This window comes from Alosa alosa, chromosome 2 (genome assembly GCF_017589495.1).
Source record: "Alosa alosa isolate M-15738 ecotype Scorff River chromosome 2, AALO_Geno_1.1, whole genome shotgun sequence".
Lineage (NCBI taxonomy): Eukaryota > Metazoa > Chordata > Actinopteri > Clupeiformes > Clupeidae > Alosa > Alosa alosa.
The window spans coordinates 16,617,607-16,639,055 of NC_063190.1; the positions used below are offsets into that span (position 1 = coordinate 16,617,607).

The 21,449-nt window shown below is 38.0% G+C and overlaps 3 protein-coding genes across 3 annotated transcripts; 2 read left to right on the forward strand and 1 right to left on the reverse strand.

The window, feature by feature from the left end:
• Positions 1-537: 537 nt before the first annotated feature.
• Positions 538-6,349, forward strand: trpc6a (transient receptor potential cation channel, subfamily C, member 6a; the record flags this gene model as incomplete). The annotated part of the gene is given in 11 exon segments (XM_048235380.1): positions 538-1,303; positions 1,519-1,698; positions 1,811-1,975; positions 2,221-2,437; positions 2,577-2,813; positions 3,084-3,348; positions 3,683-3,878; positions 4,571-4,774; positions 4,863-4,922; positions 5,166-5,241; positions 5,577-6,349. Coding segments are annotated over 11 exon segments (2,485 nt in total), but the record flags the coding sequence as incomplete, so codon positions are not given.
• A 1,304-nt stretch (positions 6,350-7,653) lies between these two features.
• Positions 7,654-11,808, reverse strand: angptl5 (angiopoietin-like 5). The gene is made up of 8 exons (XM_048235389.1): positions 10,872-11,808; positions 10,326-10,500; positions 9,302-9,405; positions 9,116-9,209; positions 8,905-9,008; positions 8,502-8,622; positions 8,225-8,410; positions 7,654-8,123 (listed from the first exon to the last, which is right to left on the reverse strand). Exons 1-8 carry the CDS (start codon positions 10,926-10,928, stop codon positions 7,804-7,806), a joined length of 1,161 nt encoding a protein of 386 aa, XP_048091346.1. The 5' UTR covers positions 10,929-11,808; the 3' UTR covers positions 7,654-7,803.
• On the forward strand, positions 11,543-20,629 carry cfap300 (cilia and flagella associated protein 300). Its single transcript, XM_048235402.1, has 7 exons — positions 11,543-11,652; positions 15,791-15,872; positions 15,971-16,040; positions 16,157-16,314; positions 19,208-19,380; positions 19,704-19,770; positions 19,924-20,629. The coding sequence occupies exons 1-7, from the start codon at positions 11,543-11,545 to the stop codon at positions 20,050-20,052; spliced, it is 789 nt and encodes a 262-aa protein (XP_048091359.1). The 3' UTR covers positions 20,053-20,629.
• Positions 20,630-21,449: the final 820 nt, after the last annotated feature.

Consider the following 21,449-nt stretch of genomic DNA (forward strand, 5'->3'; position numbering starts at 1 on the left):
AGTTAGCCTGTGAATTTAGGCTACATTGTTTACAATGTTCTCCGCATTGTTATGACGTTTGATCGCAGCTGAAGAAAGACAAAACAATAATCCAACTTCGTTTGAGTGATGAGAATGTTGTTTGGTTCGATTTTAAAATGGTCCGAACTAGCAGGAATGTTATTATTGAACATTTAGCATAAAATAAATTTCCATTCGACCTATAGGCTAATATTCATGGGTTTCATCAGGTCCCTTTCTACAGGTGTATTAATCAAGCACCATGCAATCTGCATTCATAATCTAGGTGCTTGATTTTATACACCTGTGGATTTAATACACATGGGCCTGATGAAACCCATGAATAGATTATGTAGATTTTTGACCATGAGAATGATGCTGATGCTGATGAAAGATGACTGAGATATTCCCTGTGCACTGCTTAGAGCACTGTGCCTTAAGTTAATAAATAAACATCTCTCTATTTGAGAGAGAAATTAATATTTAAGAATGTAATGATGACATAGCCTAATAAACATTGACATAACATAATTTCAGGCTGAACAACAGTGACAGTCAGATTTTGGCTTGGCAGAATCTGGCAAAGAGTAGAAGACAGGCGGTGCGGGGGGCAGCCTACATGTTTAATCCAGAACCGTATAGCCTTACTGCAGTGGAAGAGCGTTTCCTCGATGCAGCTGAATATGGAAACATCCCAGTGGTACGCAGAATGTTGGAGGAGATGCCTGATCTTAATGTGAACAGTGTGGACTACATGGGCCAGAATGCACTGCAGCTGGCTGTGGCCAATGAGCATCTGGAGGTCACAGAGCTGCTGCTGAAGAAACACAATCTTGCTCGAATTGGCGATGCCCTATTGCTGGCCATAAGCAAAGGTTACATCAGGATTGTGGAGGCCATCTTGAACCACCCAGCCTTTTCTGATGGTCACAGACTGACTGTAAGCCCCAGTCAGGTTGCAATGCTGGACGACTTCTTTGCCTATGACGAGGATGGCACACGCTTCTCCCATGACATCACTCCAATTATCCTCGCTGCCCACTGCCACGAGTATGAGATAGTACACACACTCCTAAGGAAGGGGGCCCGCATTGAGCAACCTCATGACTACTTCTGTGACTGCGACACCTGTAACTACCACCAGAAGTATGACTCCTTCAGTCACTCCCGCTCACGCATTAACGCCTATAAAGGCCTGGCCAGCCCTGCTTACCTCTCTCTGTCCAATGAGGACCCGGTACTGGCAGCTCTGGAGCTCAGCAATGAACTTGCCACCTTGGCCAACATTGAGAAAGAGTTCAAGGTAAAATGCATAAAACACCAATTGATATCAATACCATCCCACAATTTGTGTACTTATAGTCAATTGGAAACAACACAATGTTTTCACCTAATGTATGACCACTATATTTTTGTTTACACTTTATGACAAGTCATATTTTTTGATGTCACATGTTTTTGGTAAGCATCGACATCCCACTGTCTGTTATCATAATATTGATCATTATTCTCTCTCAGAATGATTACACAAGATTATCTATTCAGTGCAAAGACTTTGTTGTGGGGCTCCTTGACTTGTGCCGGAGCACTGAGGAAGTGGAGGCCATTTTGAATGGAGAAGTTGATGAAAGTGATGAGGTACCTGGGCGACCAAGCCTCATCAGACTAAAACTGGCATTAAAATATGAACTGAAAAAGGTAAATGACCTTGTTTAGACATCACACTGAAGAGTTTGAAAAAACTGAATTCAGGGAATTCCATTATTCCATAAAAACAATCATGGTCATCTTACCTCCTCTGTCGTTATAGTTTGTCGCCCATCCAAACTGTCAGCAGCAGCTCCTATCCATCTGGTATGAGAATGTCTCTGGACTTAGGCAGCAGACAACAGCAATTATGGTATTGGTTGTTCTAGCTGTTGCAATTGGTCTGCCAGCCCTGGCCATGGTGTATTGGATCGTACCATGCAGTAAGGTCTTAGCATTTCGTTATATTCCCTTTATCTGATTTTTTACAGAATGTTTTTATTCTTTGAGTTTGTTTAAGTGTTCAGATAAGGATCAAGAGAAGTCTGTCTACTGATAGTATAAACATGTGACTCTCATAAAAGTTCAAAGTAACTTTACTGCCCACTATTTATATTTTTCTGTCTGTGGTGGCAGCTGAAACTTTTATTACTCTTTAAAATAAGAACTTTTGTCTGACTGTTTTTTCAACAGTTGGGGAGGATTATGCGTGGTCCTTTTCTGAAATTTGTAGCTCATGCAGCATCCTTTACAACGTTCCTCGGCCTTCTTGTGCTAAATGCAGCAGACCGCTTTGATGGGACGAAACTCTTGCCAAACATGACGATCCATGATCGCCCCACCCAGTTGTTTCGAATGAAAACAACCCCTTTCACTTGGATGGAAATACTTATCATTTCCTGGGTCGTAGGTCAGTTTTAGTAGAGGTGTATCTCATAATAGCATGTTCAACTCTTTATTATCACATTAGGATAAAAAAAAAAAAACTGTGTCAATGTTTCAAGGTTCTAAATTGGATTGGGACAAAATTTTAATCCTGTTCTTTTCAGGAATGATCTGGGCTGAGTGCAAAGAGATTTGGTCTCAGGGACCCAGAGAGTATCTATTTGAGCCATGGAACATGTTGGATTTTGGAATGCTGGCCATCTTTGTGGCATCATTTATTGCACGCTTTATGGCATTCTGGCACGCATACTCGGCACAGAGCTACGTTGATATCCACTACAACCATTACTCTGATTTGACTAATGTAACTCTGCCTGCAGAGATCGAATATTTCCAACTGGGTGAGTATGTAAATAGGCCAAAGGACTCTGAATTGGAAAAAAGATTTTTAAGATTATTCAGGTTGTGTCTTGTGGATTATATGATTATATGCATTTACATGTGAGTGCTGAGTTTGTATGGCTACTGGAACACTGTAATTTCCCTTTGGGGATGAATAAAGTAGATCTATCTATCTATCTATCTATCTATCTAAAAGTTCCTTTTAATTGTCGTTATCCTGCAGTATATTCTATCTAACATATTCTAATTTCTTTTGTTTCTCATGGCAGCTCGCATTGACTGGTTACCCTCCGACCCTCAGATCGTCTCCGAGGCACTGTATGCCATTGCAGTGGTTCTGAGTTTCTCAAGAATCGCTTACATCCTCCCAGCCAATGAGAGCTTTGGACCTCTGCAGATCTCCTTAGGAAGAACAGTGAAAGACATCTTCAAGTTCATGGTGATATTCATTCTGGTATTCTTAGCATTCATGATTGGCATGTTCAATCTCTACTCGTATTACCTTGGAGCCAAACAAAATGAAGCCTTCACTACGTGAGTACAAACAACTTTCTTTGAGAGCTAATAGTAATTCGATTGTGCTTTAAAACTTGTTAAGTTTATAACGCCTTGTGTTAATTTTGTATGATACCCCTGGCACCAAAGTCTAAATTGAATTGTTCAGCCTGTCTTTACATGTACTGTTTGTGCAGATACAGTGAAGATATGGCCCTTAGTTTTCTGTGTGGCTAGTCAAGTCTGACAACATAAATAAGTTTTGAACCACTGGACAACCCTTGAAAATAATAATAATAAAAAAACATGTTGTAGTTCAGCGTTGTCTGTTACATAGCAGCAAAAAAAGAGAAATATTCCTTTTGTCTTGCAGTGTGGAGGAAAGCTTTAAAACCTTATTTTGGGCAATATTTGGACTATCAGAAGTCAAGTCTGTCATTGTCAACAATGGGCATAAGTTTATTGAGAACACTGGCTATGTTCTCTATGGAGTATACAACGTCACCATGGTGATAGTTTTACTGAACATGCTCATTGCAATGATCAACAGTTCATATCAAGAAATTGCGGTAAGATTCCTATATACATCATTTTATTTAGTTGTTTGTTTGTGGTTCTTAGCTTTTGTCCAAAGCAATTTACAATGACATCAATGAATAATACATTTTAAAAGTAACAGTTTACAGTAAGTCATATAGCCTGAATAAAAAAATAATAGACTAAATTTTAACAGAATAATAGCAATATCCATAAAAATATACAAACCACGACTCAAACCACAAATTAATTAATTAAGGAGAAAAGATGAGTTTAGACACTTTTTTTTGAAGATCCCAAAACCATCACTAGAATAAAGAGCAGTCGGTAAATTATTCCACTAATGAGGAATCACAGAAAAAAAGAGTCTTGACTGTGACCTGTTGATGGAAGGTGAACATCCAAGTCAAGTTGTTTAATGTCAATGTAGAACAACAAGAAAGTACTGAATATATTCCTGTGTTCAGTACAAGTCCTAGAAGGAAGGTTACAATGTAAGTAGCTTGCAAAAACCTATACATGAAATGCGAGTTTTAAATGACCTATGAGCAACTCCAGTGTTGTAATAAGCTGCTGTGATAGTGTCTGTCTTGACTCACTGTCTTAGTTGTGCTGTGGGGTTTTAGCTAGCAATATATCTATCATCTCCTGTTGTATAAAGGTGGTAGTATTGTTTTAAGAGCACATACTAATGCCTTTACTTATCATTCTGCTCCTGGTACAGGATGATGCAGATGTGGAGTGGAAGTTTGCCCGTGCCAAACTTTGGTTTACCTACTTTGAGACGGGCAGAACTCTTCCAGTTCCTTTTAACCTGGTGCCAAGCCCAAAGTCTGTGGTCACGCTGTTCACGGGGATAAAGACACTACTGCTTGCCTTGATTCACAGGCAATGGACCATGGAGAAGGCCGAAACGGAGCTGAATGAGGTTGGTGTTTAGATCAGACATTTTATACATTAGAAGTTAATTTCCGGTTTGTTTAGCCACATGCATAAGAAATGTGCTCTTCTTGCAGCTAAGTGAAAGAAGCAAACCCCCTAGAGATCCAAGCCCACAGCGTCCAAGCCGATATCAGGTATTTTTGCAAATAGACATACACTGCTGATTGCATTCTGTAAGAACAATTATCTGAATAGCTGAATTTACTTGAATTTAGATGAACTGAATTTAGTATTGAGTCTTGATACAGTAACTTAGAAGTGAACAGTTTAATGAGTAATGAGATAAAAGAGAAGCAATGAGCAATTTATAATCAAGTACTTTCTTTGACTTCCCCAACACTGTTTTTTAATGACAAAATGTTATTCTCTTATTGCAGAAGATCATGAAGCGCCTGATCAAGCGTTATATTATCAAAGCACAATGCGATAAAGAGAGTGATGAAGTCAATGAAGGTAAAGGTGGCTTCCTAAAGAATCTTGGTGCTCTACTTTTGAATGTAAAAGATTGTATGAGTGAAGCAAGTAGTATCCTGATCTCAAATACATTTCCAAAGGTTTCACACCACCGTTTCACATAGCCATTCAAAAAATACCACGTGACCAATGACCACAGTAACCAAAAACCTGCTCCTGCTCCTATGCAAATACATGTTCATGAATGAAACCAAGTTCTTGGCACCAAAACAATGTTAACAGGCTGAAGCCCTCTAAAGTCTGACGTCTTGTTACACGTGACTTCTGTTGTAATGCTTGGTTTGAGAAGCTAATATTTTATTGGTCTGTTCCAGGGGAGCTGAAGGAAATCAAACAGGACATTTCTAGCTTGCGTTTTGAGTTGCTGGAGGAGAAATCTCACAATTTGGAGGACCTTGCGAAGCTTATCAGGCGTCTGGAAGACAAATTGTGATGTCTACGTATGAACTGTTATGACTTTGTGTACAACAGCCAACTCCTGGAAATGTGGCGTGGTGTGGCGCGAGGACAAGTGCCAATTTCAAATGAAAATGTTTCCATGGACTAATTTTTGCTGTAGTGGCCATCTGCCTCGAAGTGCCTTGAGGACATACTGGTTTGTGCATCTAAAATGTCATGCCTCTCTCCCCTTTTATTTAAGGGTAGCAATACATATGCATGTGTGAACAAAAAATATTTTTTATCGGCCACAAGAGAAAACTGGATTTTACAGTTATTTTATAGTTTACACTATCGTTTATAAATATTAATAATGTGACCAGCACAATCAGACTGCAAATACAGTCTGATTCATACAGTCTATTTATACAAAGTAGCCTATATCCAGTGAAATGTCTAGATCCAAGCTGTTTACAGATATCCTTTATTAACATATTAATATTTTAAGTATGTAAATGAAATTAAGAAATATTTCTGATACTTGATACTTGCAACATATTTATGCACATGGTATTATTAGTTTTATTTAGAATTATCACTATTTTTATGTATATCACATCTCCATCCTTTTGTGGAGGTGGTTTGGTCTTATCTGTGGATTACTTAGCACATTAAACCACATCTAAATAAAGACTGGCTTTGTTTTCCACAGGCTTGTTATAGTCAAAATGGTCATGCCACTTAAGAATTAAGTCCAGGTAGCAAAGCTGCTGTAACCAAATCACATTTGCACACAGGCACCAACATGGGAACAGGTGAAATGTGCAACATCTCAGGCAAGTGTACAGTGCCTGCCACAGACAGACAGACAGATAGTTAGATAGATAGATAGATAGATACAGTAGATACTTTATCATCATGATACAATTAAATTCTTACTTTGTGCATCCCACTCAGTAGGTATATAAGCATAATATAAGCATAATAAAATACTCTGTATAAAAGGTAGATAGATAGATACAGTAGATACTTTATCATCATGATACAATTAAATTCTTACTTTGTGCATCCCACTCAGTAGGTATATAAGCATAATATAAGCATAATAAAATACTCTGTATAAAAGGTAGAGTATTAAGTATAAAAATAAAACGAGAGATATGATAGAGTGATGAGTGTCATGTGTGTCGATGTGGTGTGGTGGTTCAGTATAGTGTTGAGGTGTCTAAAGTCCAGTTAGTAACTTGCAAAGAGCAGTTACGTGAGGGAAGGGTCCCTTATTTTGATGGCACATGTATAAATTATAGTTGTTGGTGACTGTTTCTCAGCCTCTGAGAATATGCTGGATGCTTGTCAGACTTCATGAGGACAAAGAATTTTGTGGGTGGGATGGGTGGGATCACTGAGGACATTCTTCCCATTTAAGGATCTTCTTCTCCAATATGTCCTGGACAGGAGTTATGTCACTATGATCTTGTCGGCTAGCCTTACCACCCTCACTTGTGCTGTGCTGTTGCCAAACCACACAGCTATGCAGCAGGTTAGTGTTGTTGAGGATCTGTGATGACATGCCAAAAGTCTTAAGTCGTCACAGGAAGTACATCCTCTGGTTGGCTGTCTCTGCCAGCTGTGCCGTGTTCTTTATCCACTTTAAGTCTTGACATATGTGGATGCAAAGGAACTCCATCTTCTTGGTCTTGTGGATGTTCTGTGTGAGGTTGTTAGCCTCACACAGTGACACCTCCCTCCTGTATGCGGACTCATCACTGCCCTTCAATGGTCCCAAGCCAATTTATTTTCATGCACAAGTCCTGAGAAATAGATAGTACATATTGTCTTTCACATGCATTGCATGAGTGTAGAGTACATGGGTGTACTGAAACAAATATCACTACCTATATGGTATTTCATATTCCACAGCAATGTTTTATATTCTTTTTTCAGTGTTATGAATGATATTTCCCTCCATGAAAATGACTCTTCGTTCTTTTTAAAACATTAATCAAACCATGATTCAATATGCAAACATGTTTCTTTTTTATTGTTGACGCTAGTTCCATTTTATAATCTGATGGGATGGTATCTACAACACAATCAGGTTGAAACACTTATTTCAACTTCCTTTCAATAACAGTGTAAAATCAAAATACTCCTCTAATGCAACTAATTATTTTGATGAATGACCATTCTCCTTATCTTCATGGTCACAGACTTAATCTGTACTGGAATGCCGTTTTTAGTCCAAGTTTCCCAGCGCATGTTTGGGATAGTGGCTTGATCCTGGTCCGACGGGGATCCATTTAGATTTGCGCGCCCACACTGGTTAAACCACCAGCCTGTGCCATTCTGATGGATACTACAGCTCTCCACGGCATTTCCGTCAAATGTGCAAGTTGGATTACATCCATCATTATCCACATCAGATGTGCTAAACGGCGCTGTTTCCTGATTTTCTTCTTGCTCATACCCACGGAAAGCATCACCTGCCAGATTGTATGTTTGTTTAAAATAAACTTAATGTGTTTAAAATATTTCAGTTTGCAGAAATGTAGTTTTGACACTAAGTGAATCTCAAACATATTACCTGCACTGCCAGCGTATCTCCCAAGATGAATTCTGAAGAAGTTGGTCTCATCTTCAATCCAAAATTTGTCATAAGACGCATACGCAGTGGAGTCATCTTGTGAAACGAAGGCAATGTGGAGTTGGAAAGGGGTCTGTTTTTGGCTGACAATATTGAATATCTTCCTTAGACCTAGCCAGTGTTCTCCTACACCAAAACAAAAGGCAAAAAAGGCACAAATTTGAGTTGCAGCTTATTCATTCAGAGACTTTTCTACAAGGGAATGTGGAGCTCTGACCTGGCAGGTGGCCAAATCCATTGATGTAGTCTGACCACGGTCGTTTAAAGTCAGTAAGACCGTCAGTCCTCCTTTGCACAACAGTCCACCCACCATCCATGTAATCCATCTCACAAAAAACCTACAAAACAAACGTTTGCATTTTATATCTTCAGCAATTCAGTAATTAACAACAATTAGCGCTAACATGTTGCATTTAACTATTGAAAAAGAAAAACACTGCTGTGGTCTAGACAAAATAGTCTTAATGAAAAAAAAAATTATGTATGAAAAACAATATATTTACATGTTTATTTACATTTTACTTTATTCTTGTAATCTTGAAGTAATAAGAGAGTTACTTAAAAGGCAGCTGTTTACAAAATCATCAGCATATTAGCCACTATTTTCCGAAATTGTTTACCTCAAATGGATACTCTATATTTTCTGGATGGATTATATAGATCCCACTAGGTATTTTGGAAACAGATGCATCGAGTGTCTCTTTTATGTCACTACAATCCCGTCCTGGGAAATTGACAAAAAATGCAAACATTGACAAAAGCGACAGATTGAAGGAACTTCATATTGGTTATAACATTGAATATCTACAACAACACTCTGTGGGCTATTACCATGGGATTGTACTGGCTTCACTGATAATGTTTCAGTGTTGCTCCGCTGAACCTCCAAGCTGAGTGAGCTAACTTTTGATGTGAGTTCCATCACCTTGAAATGCAAGCATCAATCATTTAAATGTTCATGGAAATCTTGTCATGCAAGAGTGTTTTCAACAAATTGCGCATTGGATATGGCTGTACCTGGTTGGAGAGTAATTCTAAGGATTTTTGCTGTTCATCAATTAAATCTCTGATCATCTTTCTAGTACTCCTTGTGTATGAAACAATTGAATGCTGAAGGTCACCTAAAACATTCAGGATAAAAGACATTACACTTAAAGATGATCATTATGTAAGAACGACCACCAGTGTTTAAAACGAGCATTGCTGTCCAAAATAAAAACATTTGAGAGCATTTAAGGTGCCCTGAACCTGGGTTAGTTAACTCAGAGTAAGTGGTAAACCTCCTAATAGAAGAGCTGTGGCTTCATTCTCCTAACAAAACAATACCATAGGGCTCTTGTAGGAGGTTTACCACTTACTCTGAGTTAATTTACCCAGGCTTATCACTAAACCACATACTTGGAATACCCCCCAGGTTACACCAGGCTGTTTTTGTTGTCTTTTTTGAAACCTGTCTACAGAGACCGTGTATTTTTACAGTTTTACATGTACATTTTTTACATCTTTGCTGTATGTGACAAAAAGGTTTTAGCTTAGAAACCATGTAACATCTAATTTAGCTAATCTGGCAATTCAAAGGTCAAAATGCTTGATTGGTAAATTGGCGGAGGGTGGCGCAGCAGGCCAAAACGCAAAATCAAAACAAAAACAGTAATTGCAGGCTGCAAATGAAAGTTTGAATTATAAATATTCTGGCTGTATCATTGTTGTTAGTGAAGCCAGTATTTGAAAATAACATGTTTTTTTTTTTATCTCTGATTGCATATTCTGGTAATTTTATGATTTATTACAATAGATACAAGGATACAAGGATACAAGGAAGTTTATTGTCGCATGCATATAGTTACTGGAAGTAAGAAATGCAGTGAAATTATGTCACTTGAAAGATGTCTTACTTATAACACCTTTACTTGTACTTTACATTTCTAAAGTACATAAATGTCATTAAAAATGTAGCCTACAGCTTGTTCTCTATACTGTAAGCAAAACATCCACATTGTGTAGACTAATGTAGGTGACACCTTGTCTGTAACATACATACTACATAGAGAGTGCCTTTCCTCCTTCATGAACTTAGCTGCCAGTTCACAAGGCATTGTACACTTTTCTCCATACTTGGCCGCAGGGGGATTCTTGTCACTTTTGAGAGTGACATCATGGTCATCATCATCATCAGTTATCTCCAGAGACTGATTTGTAGTTGCATTGTCTGAGCTCTGTTTCAGAACACAATAAAACAAAACACTGCTTTATAAGATAGCCTACACAATCACACATATCTGTTTTTTTACCGTAAGGTTCAGTCACCTATCTTTACTAATTACATTGATTTCATTGTTATGTAACAAAGACAACATTTAAAAGGGCAAATCTGACCATTTTTTAACACAAATATGTCTCATTCAACAGTTATTAGACATAAGCCTATTGTAAGTTGGCTGCTAAAACATACAACTAAGGCAGAACAATTGTTACAAGACATGCTGATATTGTTTTTGTATTACCCAAATAAATGCACCAAAAAGACTAGGCTACACATTTGCTTAAGAAATAGTCCTGCAGGCCAAATATAAGAGGGAGAACTTACAGTAGATGGAGGTAAAACAGGTAACAACAGCAGTGACACCAAAATGATCCAAATCATGTTAAATGGTCAAGGAGCCCTGCAAATAGCTTGAGGGTATTTCTCTGTCATTGGCGAGAGCAGAGAAAAGGGATGTAGGCTACCTTTAGCCAGCCCACTTTCTCTAACCTACATCAGTCAAAAGAATTCCAACTATAATATCAATAGTTAACTGCTCTTGTCTGACTGCTTGACAACATCCTGTACAGCCTATTAAAACCAGATGTGAAAGGAAATTTGACACTCCATCTCCATGTCCCCCAGTGGGCAGCAGCAGGGTTTCAAGGTTGTCTCCAGCCACCATGGCAGCCACATGCATTCCTTCCGCTTGATAGATTATGCCCGAGCTCCTGAAGTCTATCCAAGCTCTCGAGGATAGTAGCATAGACCTGTGTTGAAGTTGCTATTGGAAACTATATGTCGTTTTAAGTGTCTTTCTTATAGATAAGATGGCAATGAGAATTCTGAGATTCAAAACATTTGAATTCATTTCTCTAACAAGGCCAAGAAGATACCGCTAATAATAATATTAGGCTAGGCTACTAGACTTCAGTGATGTTCGGCAAAACTCTACCAACTGGCGCACGCGCCGAAGAATGTGTGGACCGTTTCCATAGTGATCCGCTTACAACATCATGGCTGGGGAACAGATAACCTTTGATCAGAAATATGTCTTCAATTTACTTTCTAACAAAAACTTCCCTTTTCTCCAAAATCCTGAAATTTCGAGACGCTTCCTGAAATGGTAATAGTTCATTCTGTCAGTGGTTTATTGATGAGTGACGATATCTGTTTAGTTTCAGCGCTATTTGCTCACAAACTTAAGGCAAAATGTAATGTTATACGCCATTGGGTAAGCTATCGATAACGTTAGCAGAACATTCGTGTTACTTATTCCACTGCTTGGTTGAATTTCCCATTGTCCTACGTAATTTAGAGCGATCATTAACCGTATGTTATTTGCACACCTATGAAGTAGATCCATTTTTGGCCGTATCACACTTGTATATTAATTCGCCGAACTCGTTGTGAAGTTTAAATGAACTGTCACCTTGCATCCGAGCTGTGAAATGCAGACGTTCTAAACATGGCAACATTGTAGCATATGACTGAGGTGGCTTTTAGCTAGCTAGATGGATGACAGCAGGCTGAGTAAAATAGCGATGTTTCAAAGCTAAAGTTCATTAGAATCTTGGGATACGCCCGCTTGACAACGGGAGAGATAGAACTAACGACTGGCCTTTGGCCGTAGCAACCATCCATTTAGAACTAACCAAAGATTCTAGAACAGGAAATGAACACAACGCAATTAAATTTGAAAGCGCATTTAACATGCACATAGTGCAACCCAAAGCGCTCCAACAAACAAGACACATAACAAGACAAACGATGCCGGATGGAGCGGCGTAGTCGCCAGCGTGCCCATGACATCAAGACATGACAAATACATTTAAAAAACAAATACAAAAAATGCTGGACGGAGCGGCGTAGTCGCCAGAGTACCCGTGACACCAAGACAGACAACAAAACAAATAAACAAATAAAAAGTGGGGAAAAAAGAAAAAATATTTATATAAAAAAGAAAATATATTTAAAAAGGGGAAAGGTGATGTTATAATTAGTCCAATTTCCAAACCAGCTGAAAATGTCCAAGGGCAATGATCCGTGAAAACTGCACAGAGTGTCTTCACAACCGATATGCCAACAAAGTTATTTAACGTTAACAAATGATCAACCCGGTGAATTCACTGGCAGTCTGGAGATCACGTTAACGTTAGGCCTTGTAGACTGCAGTCTGGAGATCACTGGAAGCACAGTCTGAAGTAGTGGGCGATCGTGTAGATCCGCAACTCGGTGGACTTCTAACAGCGACCGTTTGTTACTCCGTGAGACTGCAGCTCCTCACCGCTAGGCTAACGTTAGTCTGCAGTTGGCATGGCAGCTCGCAGGTCAGCAACAGCTCGGCGGCCACGGCAGATCTTTCGCAGAGTAGCTAGCCTAGGTCCAGCTGTCCTGAGAGATCCCCTCGAGTGAAGTGCACCGTTCACGAATGGATGGAAGGATGTCAGAGGCCCAGTTAGTCTGCAGTTGGCATGGCAGCTCTCAGGTCAGCAACAGCTCGGCGGCCACGGCAGATCTCCGCCAGAGTAGCCCAGGTCCAGCTTAATTAAGTGGCAACGACAGTAGAATAAGCGGGATAATGAACTACTCCATCACGGAGTCATACGGTGGTCTGGTAACAGAAATTGATGCACTTACGATATCCGCTTCGCGTCGGGGCCGTTTTACAACATCGACCGTGCATTAATTCCTTTAATTAAGTCAAAGTAGGCCTATAGATGCACCTTGTCAAATATTACTCCAACACAAGTGAAAGTTGCTAAGTCAGATTTTTACTCAGCTGAAGTACAGAAGTACTTGCTTTTAAAAATACTTAAGCATTCAAAAGTACAAGTCCGCTGCGCTTCGGGGTCCGGTTCGCCCTGTCGGGAGTGGAACTTATTTTCCCAATAATTACATTATCCCTTACTTATTTTCATGTCTATCGATAGGGTAGAGTGGGGGAAAACGCCCCCCTTAAGGAATATGTGATATTAGGCCTACTGTGAAACAAAAAGCTAAATATATGTAGAATTTCTATCCTAGTTTTGAGTGACAATGTCATGAATTATAAACCAAATATGAAAATTGTCCAGAGTTAACAGTTAATTAGTATTTTAACAACAACAAAAATTGTGCAAAAGGGGCGTTTTGCCCCAGCGATGGGGCAAAACGCCCCCCAAAGGTGGGGTAAAATGCCCCCACCCTGTCAAAGCAATGCCTCATACATTAAAAAACCAAAAGTAAACAACTAAAGTAAACAAAATCTATTGTGAAGCAATAAAATATCATCAATAAATTGATTACAAGCTACTATATTTGATCAATATATTGGCAATAGACAACTTTGTTTTAATGACTGCTGAATATTAGAACACTTGCCTAAAAATCTATTTTTCTTTTGTTTTCTTGAAGTACAGAGCATGCATCCATTTTATGGTGGGTACTTGTACATCACCATTGTCAACATAGTGCATAGAAATAAAAACAACAACATTTTACTTCATCTAGTGATTAGTTTGTGAAATATAGGGGGTTCAGCTTCTCTTTCAAGCATTCGTTCGCCCCCGTGTATCCCTCAGAAGAGGTAACTTTAGTTAAAATACCTCACTCATGCCATCAGAGAACCGGGGTTATGATCTTAAGTTTTAGATGCTTTTATGCGTGCAATGGCATAATGTTACTAACTAAATTACAGACATGATACATTAGGGTATGACTATTACTATGCAATATTAACTTTGTAAAACTTAATGTACGGCTGGATAATGTTAGCTCAATAAGTTCATTTGCAGGGGTGGACAGTAACTAGTACATACTTGATAACCTAGGCCTGTAGGTCACTTAAGTATGATTTTGGAGTATCTGCACTTGAGTATTAATGTTTTTGGTAACTTGTAACTTTTACTCAATTACATTTGAAATGCAAATGCTGTACTTGACTCCGCCACATTTGAGATATTAGACTGGTGCCAAAATCCAGAATTGTGACACCCACAGGGATTTTTGAGACAAAGTTGGCAACCAGTCTTACTTACTTTGTCAATTTGGATGTGCTGAATTCAATTCTGCAATATGACAAGCTCTATCAGACCTCTGGTGACCTCTAGAGGTCATTGAACTTTGGGGCTGTAAGCATCCCAGCTGAACCCAGTTTCTCAGCTTCATAAGCAAAGAAATGTACTAAAATAATGAATCAAGTTAGCAAATGGCCTTGTTTGGTAAATTGTTGTGCTGAATTCACTTTTTCTTTTGCCTATAGGCCTATAGATTTAACTTCATTTTTATTTTATTGTCCCAAAGAGAATATGAACAGACAAAAAACAAATAGACAGGAACAAGACAAAACAAAACATTAACTGCCAGTCCATGTGCATTTCACATTTTTTTCCAAAATGGCCACCATGAGAATGGCTAGGCTGTGACATTAGTGTGCTTAGTCGTCCTTTTACACTGTGTGGTGCAACGACATGTAACAAGATTGATAACAGCCTGAGGCACAGAAGGAAGGGAAGTGAGAAGCAAAAGAGCGTCTTTCTCAATTCGACCACCCCATAGTTTCCGGTGGAGGCAGTGCAGGTCTTAGTTGATTTGCTTGGAGCCATACAGCTGCTTGGTAGTGCGCCCTCTTGATATGGAATGATAATGCATCATGGCTTGGGGGCAATCTTTTCAAAGGAACAGCCTGAGCAAATAGAGGCCCTGGCACTCTTTGATGACGTGCATGAGCCAGCTTTGAAAACCTTGCAAATGAAGGCTTCCACATCAGCACAGGTGGTACTGCTTATTGTAGGTCACCTATGCCAAGACTATGGTGCCCAATGAAAACTTTGAAATGGGATTTTTTTTAGTGTTCTGCCAAGACAGAAGTACCGTAGTATCGCATCCTGTGATAGCATGAAAGGCAATAATGCAATAGACCATATTGTTAAGTTAATTTTCTCCAATATCATAGCTAGATCTTTACATCAGTAAATGATTAATAAACTGCTAAATACTTGCATTTTGCATTACAACACATTAAAAAGGACAAATACTTGTACTTTTGAATACTTAAGTATTTTTAAAAGCAAGTACTTCTGTACTTCAGCTTAGTAAAAATCTGACTTAGCAATTTTCACTTGTGTTGGAGTAATATTTGACAAGGTGCATCTATAGGCCTACTTTGACTTAAGTAAAGGAATTGTGTGCTTTGTCCACCCTTGTTCATTTGGAAATCATATTCATGAGTTTAATTTCATTAAATAGGCCTAAATGATAAATACATGAATTACTCATGACAGGTCAATGTTGGGGAGAATATCAGCCCAGGCCTTTAACTTCGACCAAATGTTTTATCCATACAAAAAGGATGAGTTTGTTTTGGTAAGTGTAACCTTGGAAATGGTATGATACAGTAGTGTTCGAAAATGTTTATCAAAGAAGCATATTTTTGAAGGATTTATCTCTGTTTTTATATTAAGGATTTTTTTCAAGACCCTTGTGTGATGGAGAACTTAAAGGTCTTACAGTCTGGATATTGGACATCCCTAGGTATGACTGTTGTTCTGATTTGAGAACTGATTGGAGAAATACCAGAGATGTAGATGGTGCATATCCTACTCTGTGATTACATTGCCATAATCATTTCCTTACTATTGTTTTCACAGGTAGTAAAGTGACTCGTGTGGATGTTGAGGTTATCCCATGCTCAAAGGTTTCGATGGATATTTTTGACCCTCTGAATTCTGGTGGAGTATTGCGACCATCTGGACACATAGTGAAGTGTTACCATGAAATTTATGGAGACTTTGATGAGTTGAGAAATGTATGCCTGATTGTATTCATTCATGTATTCGATTTATTTGTTAGAATGTAGTTTTTTTGTAAGTTTGAAATGAATGGATCAATGACGAGACGCCCACATTTCTACTTCCGCAAGCTACGGTTTTATATAGTCAAGTCAAGTCAAGTCAACTTTATTTATATAGCGCATTTCATACACAGAGGTCATTCAATGTGCTTTACATAAACAAAAGCAAACAGGAATAGCTGATAAAAGCATAGAAGGGCAATAGTCAAAGAATAGTTTAAGAAGTAAAGAATACACTGCAAAAAATTAATTCTAACCAAGTGTTATTGATCTTATACTAAGATTAAAAAATCTATTTGGTATTGTTTTTAGTATGAAAAGACTTACCTAGCGCCCTCTCAAAAGATCATTTTGACTTAATTTAAGAAGACTTTAACTTATTTTGAGGAGTCTTATCAAGACAAATTTGCTCAACGCACTGGCAGACAAATTTGCTTGTTTTTAGGACAAATTTGCTTAACGCACTGGCAGACAAATTTGCTTGTTTTCAAGATGAGATGTCTTAAAATAAGTCTTTTTTTTTTTTAATTAAGTCAATGATTTCGCAAGAAAGCGCTAGGTAAGTCTCTTTATACTGAAAACAATACCAACTAGTTTTTTTATCTTGATATAAGATTAATAACACTTGGTTAGATTTTGTTAGATAAGCAGTTTTTGCAGTGTAATAATACAATAATAATAATAAGAAAACATAAAACACACAAGGTCATGTACATAAAAGCATAAAAGGGCAATAATTGAAAAGTGTTTAAAAAAGTAATAATTAAAACTTAAAAAACAACATATAAACTATTAAAATGTTAGCTGAAAGACTTTCCCAGATTTAGAAATGTAAAAAATAAGTGATCAGTTAGCAAATATCTGAGAAAAGTTTGGTATTAAGTCTAGATTTGAAACTGGCTACAGTTGGGGCAACTTTGATCTCATCTGAAAGTTGGTTCCAGAGCTGAACTGCATAGCAACTAAACACTGCTTCACCATGTTTAGTTCTAACAGTTTTACTAACAAGTATTTCTGCTGAGACCCGAGAGGTCTGGAAGGTGTGTACTGCTGAAGCATGTCTGCTAGGTAATTTGGCCCCGTTCCATTTAATGATTTATAAACAAGCAGAAGTGCTTTAAAGTCAATTCTGTGACTTACTGGAAGCCAATGCAGGGACTTAAGTATTGGAGTAATGTGGTCAATTCTTTCAGTTTTTGTGAGAACCCTAGCCGCTGCATTTTGTATCATCTGAAGCTGTTTGATAGTCTTTTTAGGAAGGCCTGTGAAAAGCCCATTGCAGTAGTCAACCCTACTGTGGTTGAATGCATGAATACGTTTTTCTAGATCATGTTTAGACATTAGCCCTCTAAGTTTGGCAATGTTTTTGAGGTGGTAAAAAGCTGATTTAGTTATTGCTTTCATGCGACTGTTTAAATTTAGATCACTGTCAATTACGACACCAATACGACATCCAGTTGTTAATCTTGTCAATAAACTGACAAAGAGATTCAAGGGGACCATAGTCAGTAGGTGAAAGAGCTAAGTAAAGTTGGGTGTTATCGGCATAGCTATGATAGGAAATCAAATTGTTTGTGATGGTTTGTCCTAGTGGGAGCAAAATAGAGGTTAAATAATAGTTGCCCCCAGATTGATCCCTGGGGGACACCACAGGTCAAGGACGTTGGCGTAGAGGTACAGTTGCCGATGGCAACAAACAAACTCCTTTCTTGGAGGTATGATTTGACCCAGTTGATGACTATACCTGAAAGTCCAACCCAGTGCTCTAATCTGTGTAGTAATATGTTGTGATCAACAGTGTCGAAGGATGCACTAAGGTCCAATAACACTAGGACTGATGTTTTGCCTGCATTTGTATTGAGCCGTATGTTATTTAAAACCTTAATAAGAGTTGTTTCAGTGCTGTGATTTGCCCGAAAACCTGACTGAAAGTAATCAAAATATCCATTTAATGTTAGGAAGGTGGTTACTTGATTAGAGACTATTTTTTCAATAATGTTGCCAATAAAAGTAGGTAAATTGGATATGGGCCTGTAGTTGTTTAGCATGGTGGCATCGAGGTTATTCTTCTTGAGAAGGGGCTTTATAACAGCTGTTTTCAAGGACTTAGGAAATGTGCCAGACAGTAATGATGCATTTACAATGTGAAGCACATCTGCTGCTATGAGGTGAAGAACAGATTTTAAAAAATGGTAGGTAGCGCGTCTAAGCCACATGTGAAGGAGTTGAGGTTCTGGACAGTTTTTACAAGAGTTTCATAGTCTATCAAACTAAACTCTGACATCAAGTTAAGTACCCCTTCCCTTGAACCTGGAAGTTCCAGATCAGATGTTGAGTAAGTTGTTGAGAAGATATGTTCAGTCTGATTTTATCTATTTTGCCTTTGAAAAAAGATGCAAACTCATTACATTTATTAGTTGAGACAAGTTCAGGTGCTAATTGTGAGGGGGGATCGTACTGTAATATCTAAATCACCAGGGCAACATGGCAGTTTTTTGTAGTTTCTTTACTATGGAAGAATTACATTTTTACTATGAGTGTATCATTAACAATGATTTTAATATAACATGGGAATAACTGTTTTGCCAAATGACATTTATAAAGGACTGAATACGGTTACATAAAATGCAGTAAATCGTTATCTTATATAAGGGACACCTACTACATTGAAAACTAGGCTACATACTGTAAGTACATTCAGACAAAAAATATATATATTTTTTTTTTTGTTGTTGTTACTGTTTTAATATTCTAAAATGTCACTGACTTGAATGCTCATATAACCTACAGTACATATCCTTAGCCTTACATAGTATTTCAGTGTTAATTATATTTTCTCTTCTCTAAGGTCTTGACTGTAGAGGACTCCGATAAATATGATCTAATAAGACCTGCTGATCGAGAAGAGTTTATCTTCAAGCTTTTCAAACATATATGTCTTGGTGGTGAACTGTGTCAGTATGAGGATAGTATCAATCCGTACCTGGACACTGTGAAAGTAATCTATAAAGATTTAGTTAGGTAAGTTAGAGTAATTTCTATACAGTTAAATTGCTTGCATCCTGTACAGTTTTATCTGCTTGCTTCATCACTCTACTTGCCAAGGCAACTTATTTAAAGTATGCTAATGTTGCCATTACAGCTGGATGTTTAGTTTTAGGCCTATGTGTTTACTTAAAAAAAAAACAAGACATAAACATTAACTTAAACTTAAACAATTAGATTATATCATATGCTGCTTTTCCTGTGTATGTTCAAAATTGTTAGGTGGCAAAAGCCAATATCAGTTGAATGCAAATGATGGGCAATTTAGGCTCATACTTATTTTGTTTTCTGTTTTCTAGTGTGCAGAAAGACCGAGATACAAAACAAATCAACATTGTCTCGACCATTTTAAAAGTCTCCACTTATGTATGTGTAAAGATTTATTTTTCCAAACCTTGGTTTATATCTTACCTTTAATATTAGATCTTTAGACTTAAATATTATATCTCTATGATTACATCACTGTCTTAGACTCCCATGGGATTTATGAAGAAATTATTTGTCTTACTGTTTTGACAGGATGCCTCTGGATTGTGCTATCCTGACAGTCTGAACTCGGAGCAAAGCTTTGCTTACCTCTGTGTTGATCCTCTCAAGAGGCATGTGTATGTCTTGTATCACTCCTTTGGCACTGGGCAGCTTTCATAGGCTGGTATACCACATCGCTTCAATCTGTATTAGATTGGGAGTTTATCACATAGTATTGCTGACCAGCTTAATCGCGTAATGATATCCGTATGAGCTTGTGTGACATGTTAATAATACCTGCAAAGTATGTGTGCCAAACAGAGGAGAACAGTTGTGAAAATACAGGGAGCCACATGAGTTCAAATGTTGTAACGTTTGGCATAACTTGTGATAGCGAGCCAACAAAACATTGTGGAACTGTCTCTGGAACTGTCTTTGTCAAGTACAACTTCTGAATGTTTTATGTTTGGTGGCAGCATACAGACTTCAAGCATTTGTTCTGTGATGTCCAAGGTTCTTTCAGGTGTAGATGCCAAACATGACATTACATAAAATATATGATGACATCTCTGCAACATTTCTACACCACTGTTATAATATCACCAGCTAGGTACAAATATGTAGGTATTGTTTAACTAGTTCTAGTTTGTCTGCTTTTCCACACAAATGTCCTCTTTGTATCAGTCAAGCACAATAAGGGACTGTAATTGTCACATTACTGGCAGAGCTGTGAATAATAATAAAGAATCTGATTACACCTCTGACTATGGGTTTACTTACTAACTCATACTGGAATTACTTAGTCATAACACTTAGTTTGGCTTACCATAAAAGGGCTCATTTCAGTTTAAATGCTCTACGTTTTAGTAAGACTCAGACAGCTGTGGTATGCTTTATACAAATAGTGATCTTTTTTTCTTTCTTTTTTTATTACAATTGACGTGACGTAGACAATTTTATTTAATACCATAACCTCAATTAAGGTCAGGGCTGAAACAGGAAAGTACCAGAGAGGGTTAAAGCGGAGCGAGAGGCGCAAACGTTCGACAATTTCCGCGTTCGATTATTGCAAGGGGGAGGGGGGAAAATCCCCCTTTATGCAGACCATAGTAAACCCTCGCTGCACTAATGTCAATGGAGACTTGTGGAATTTTACCAATAAATTGGTCATTATGTCTTTCTGGATTTGTTGAGGGTTTTTTGTCATAATCTGTAAGTGTTTGGGATCATTTCAAGCCTAAAAGTGCAATTTTTTAGCGTTCGGATTTGTGATAAAATAACTTAATATCAGACCATGCTGCTGCCTGTTACTGTCCGGTTGTTAGCATGCTAGCTATCCTCTTAGCTAAGGTAAAATTTTAAACGGAGAAGTGTAATTTCTTTGAAATGACAACTAGCTGAATAACATTACTTACATTAGTTAAAGTGAATAGTTTATACTCAAGTGAATTTGCAACAGTATATTAAGTTTAAGCGAAGTCCTTCAACTACTAGTCACTTGTTAGCGCATAGCTGTATTGCCATAGCTACTCCCATCCACTTGTATAGCATTTTAAGCTAGCGTTAGCTAGCTAGCT

What these genes read in the sequence shown, in the direction of transcription:
- angptl5 (XM_048235389.1), bottom strand. Translation starts at nt 10,928, where the DNA reads ATGATTTGGATCATTTTGGTGTCACTGCTGTTGTTACCTGTTTTACCT. An exon ending in ATATAGAGTATCCATTTGAG is followed by an intron (nt 8,623 to 8,904) that starts GTAAACAATTTC and finishes TTTGTTTTGTAG; the next exon opens with GTTTTTTGTGAGATGGATTA. An exon ending in GAGATACGCTGGCAGTGCAG is followed by an intron (nt 8,124 to 8,224) that starts GTAATATGTTTG and finishes ACAATCTGGCAG; the next exon opens with GTGATGCTTTCCGTGGGTAT.
- cfap300 (XM_048235402.1), top strand. Translation starts at nt 11,543, where the DNA reads ATGGCTGGGGAACAGATAACCTTTGATCAGAAATATGTCTTCAATTTA. An exon ending in AAAAGGATGAGTTTGTTTTG is followed by an intron (nt 15,873 to 15,970) that starts GTAAGTGTAACC and finishes TTTTATATTAAG; the next exon opens with GATTTTTTTCAAGACCCTTG. An exon ending in ACTTTGATGAGTTGAGAAAT is followed by an intron (nt 16,315 to 19,207) that starts GTATGCCTGATT and finishes CTCTTCTCTAAG; the next exon opens with GTCTTGACTGTAGAGGACTC.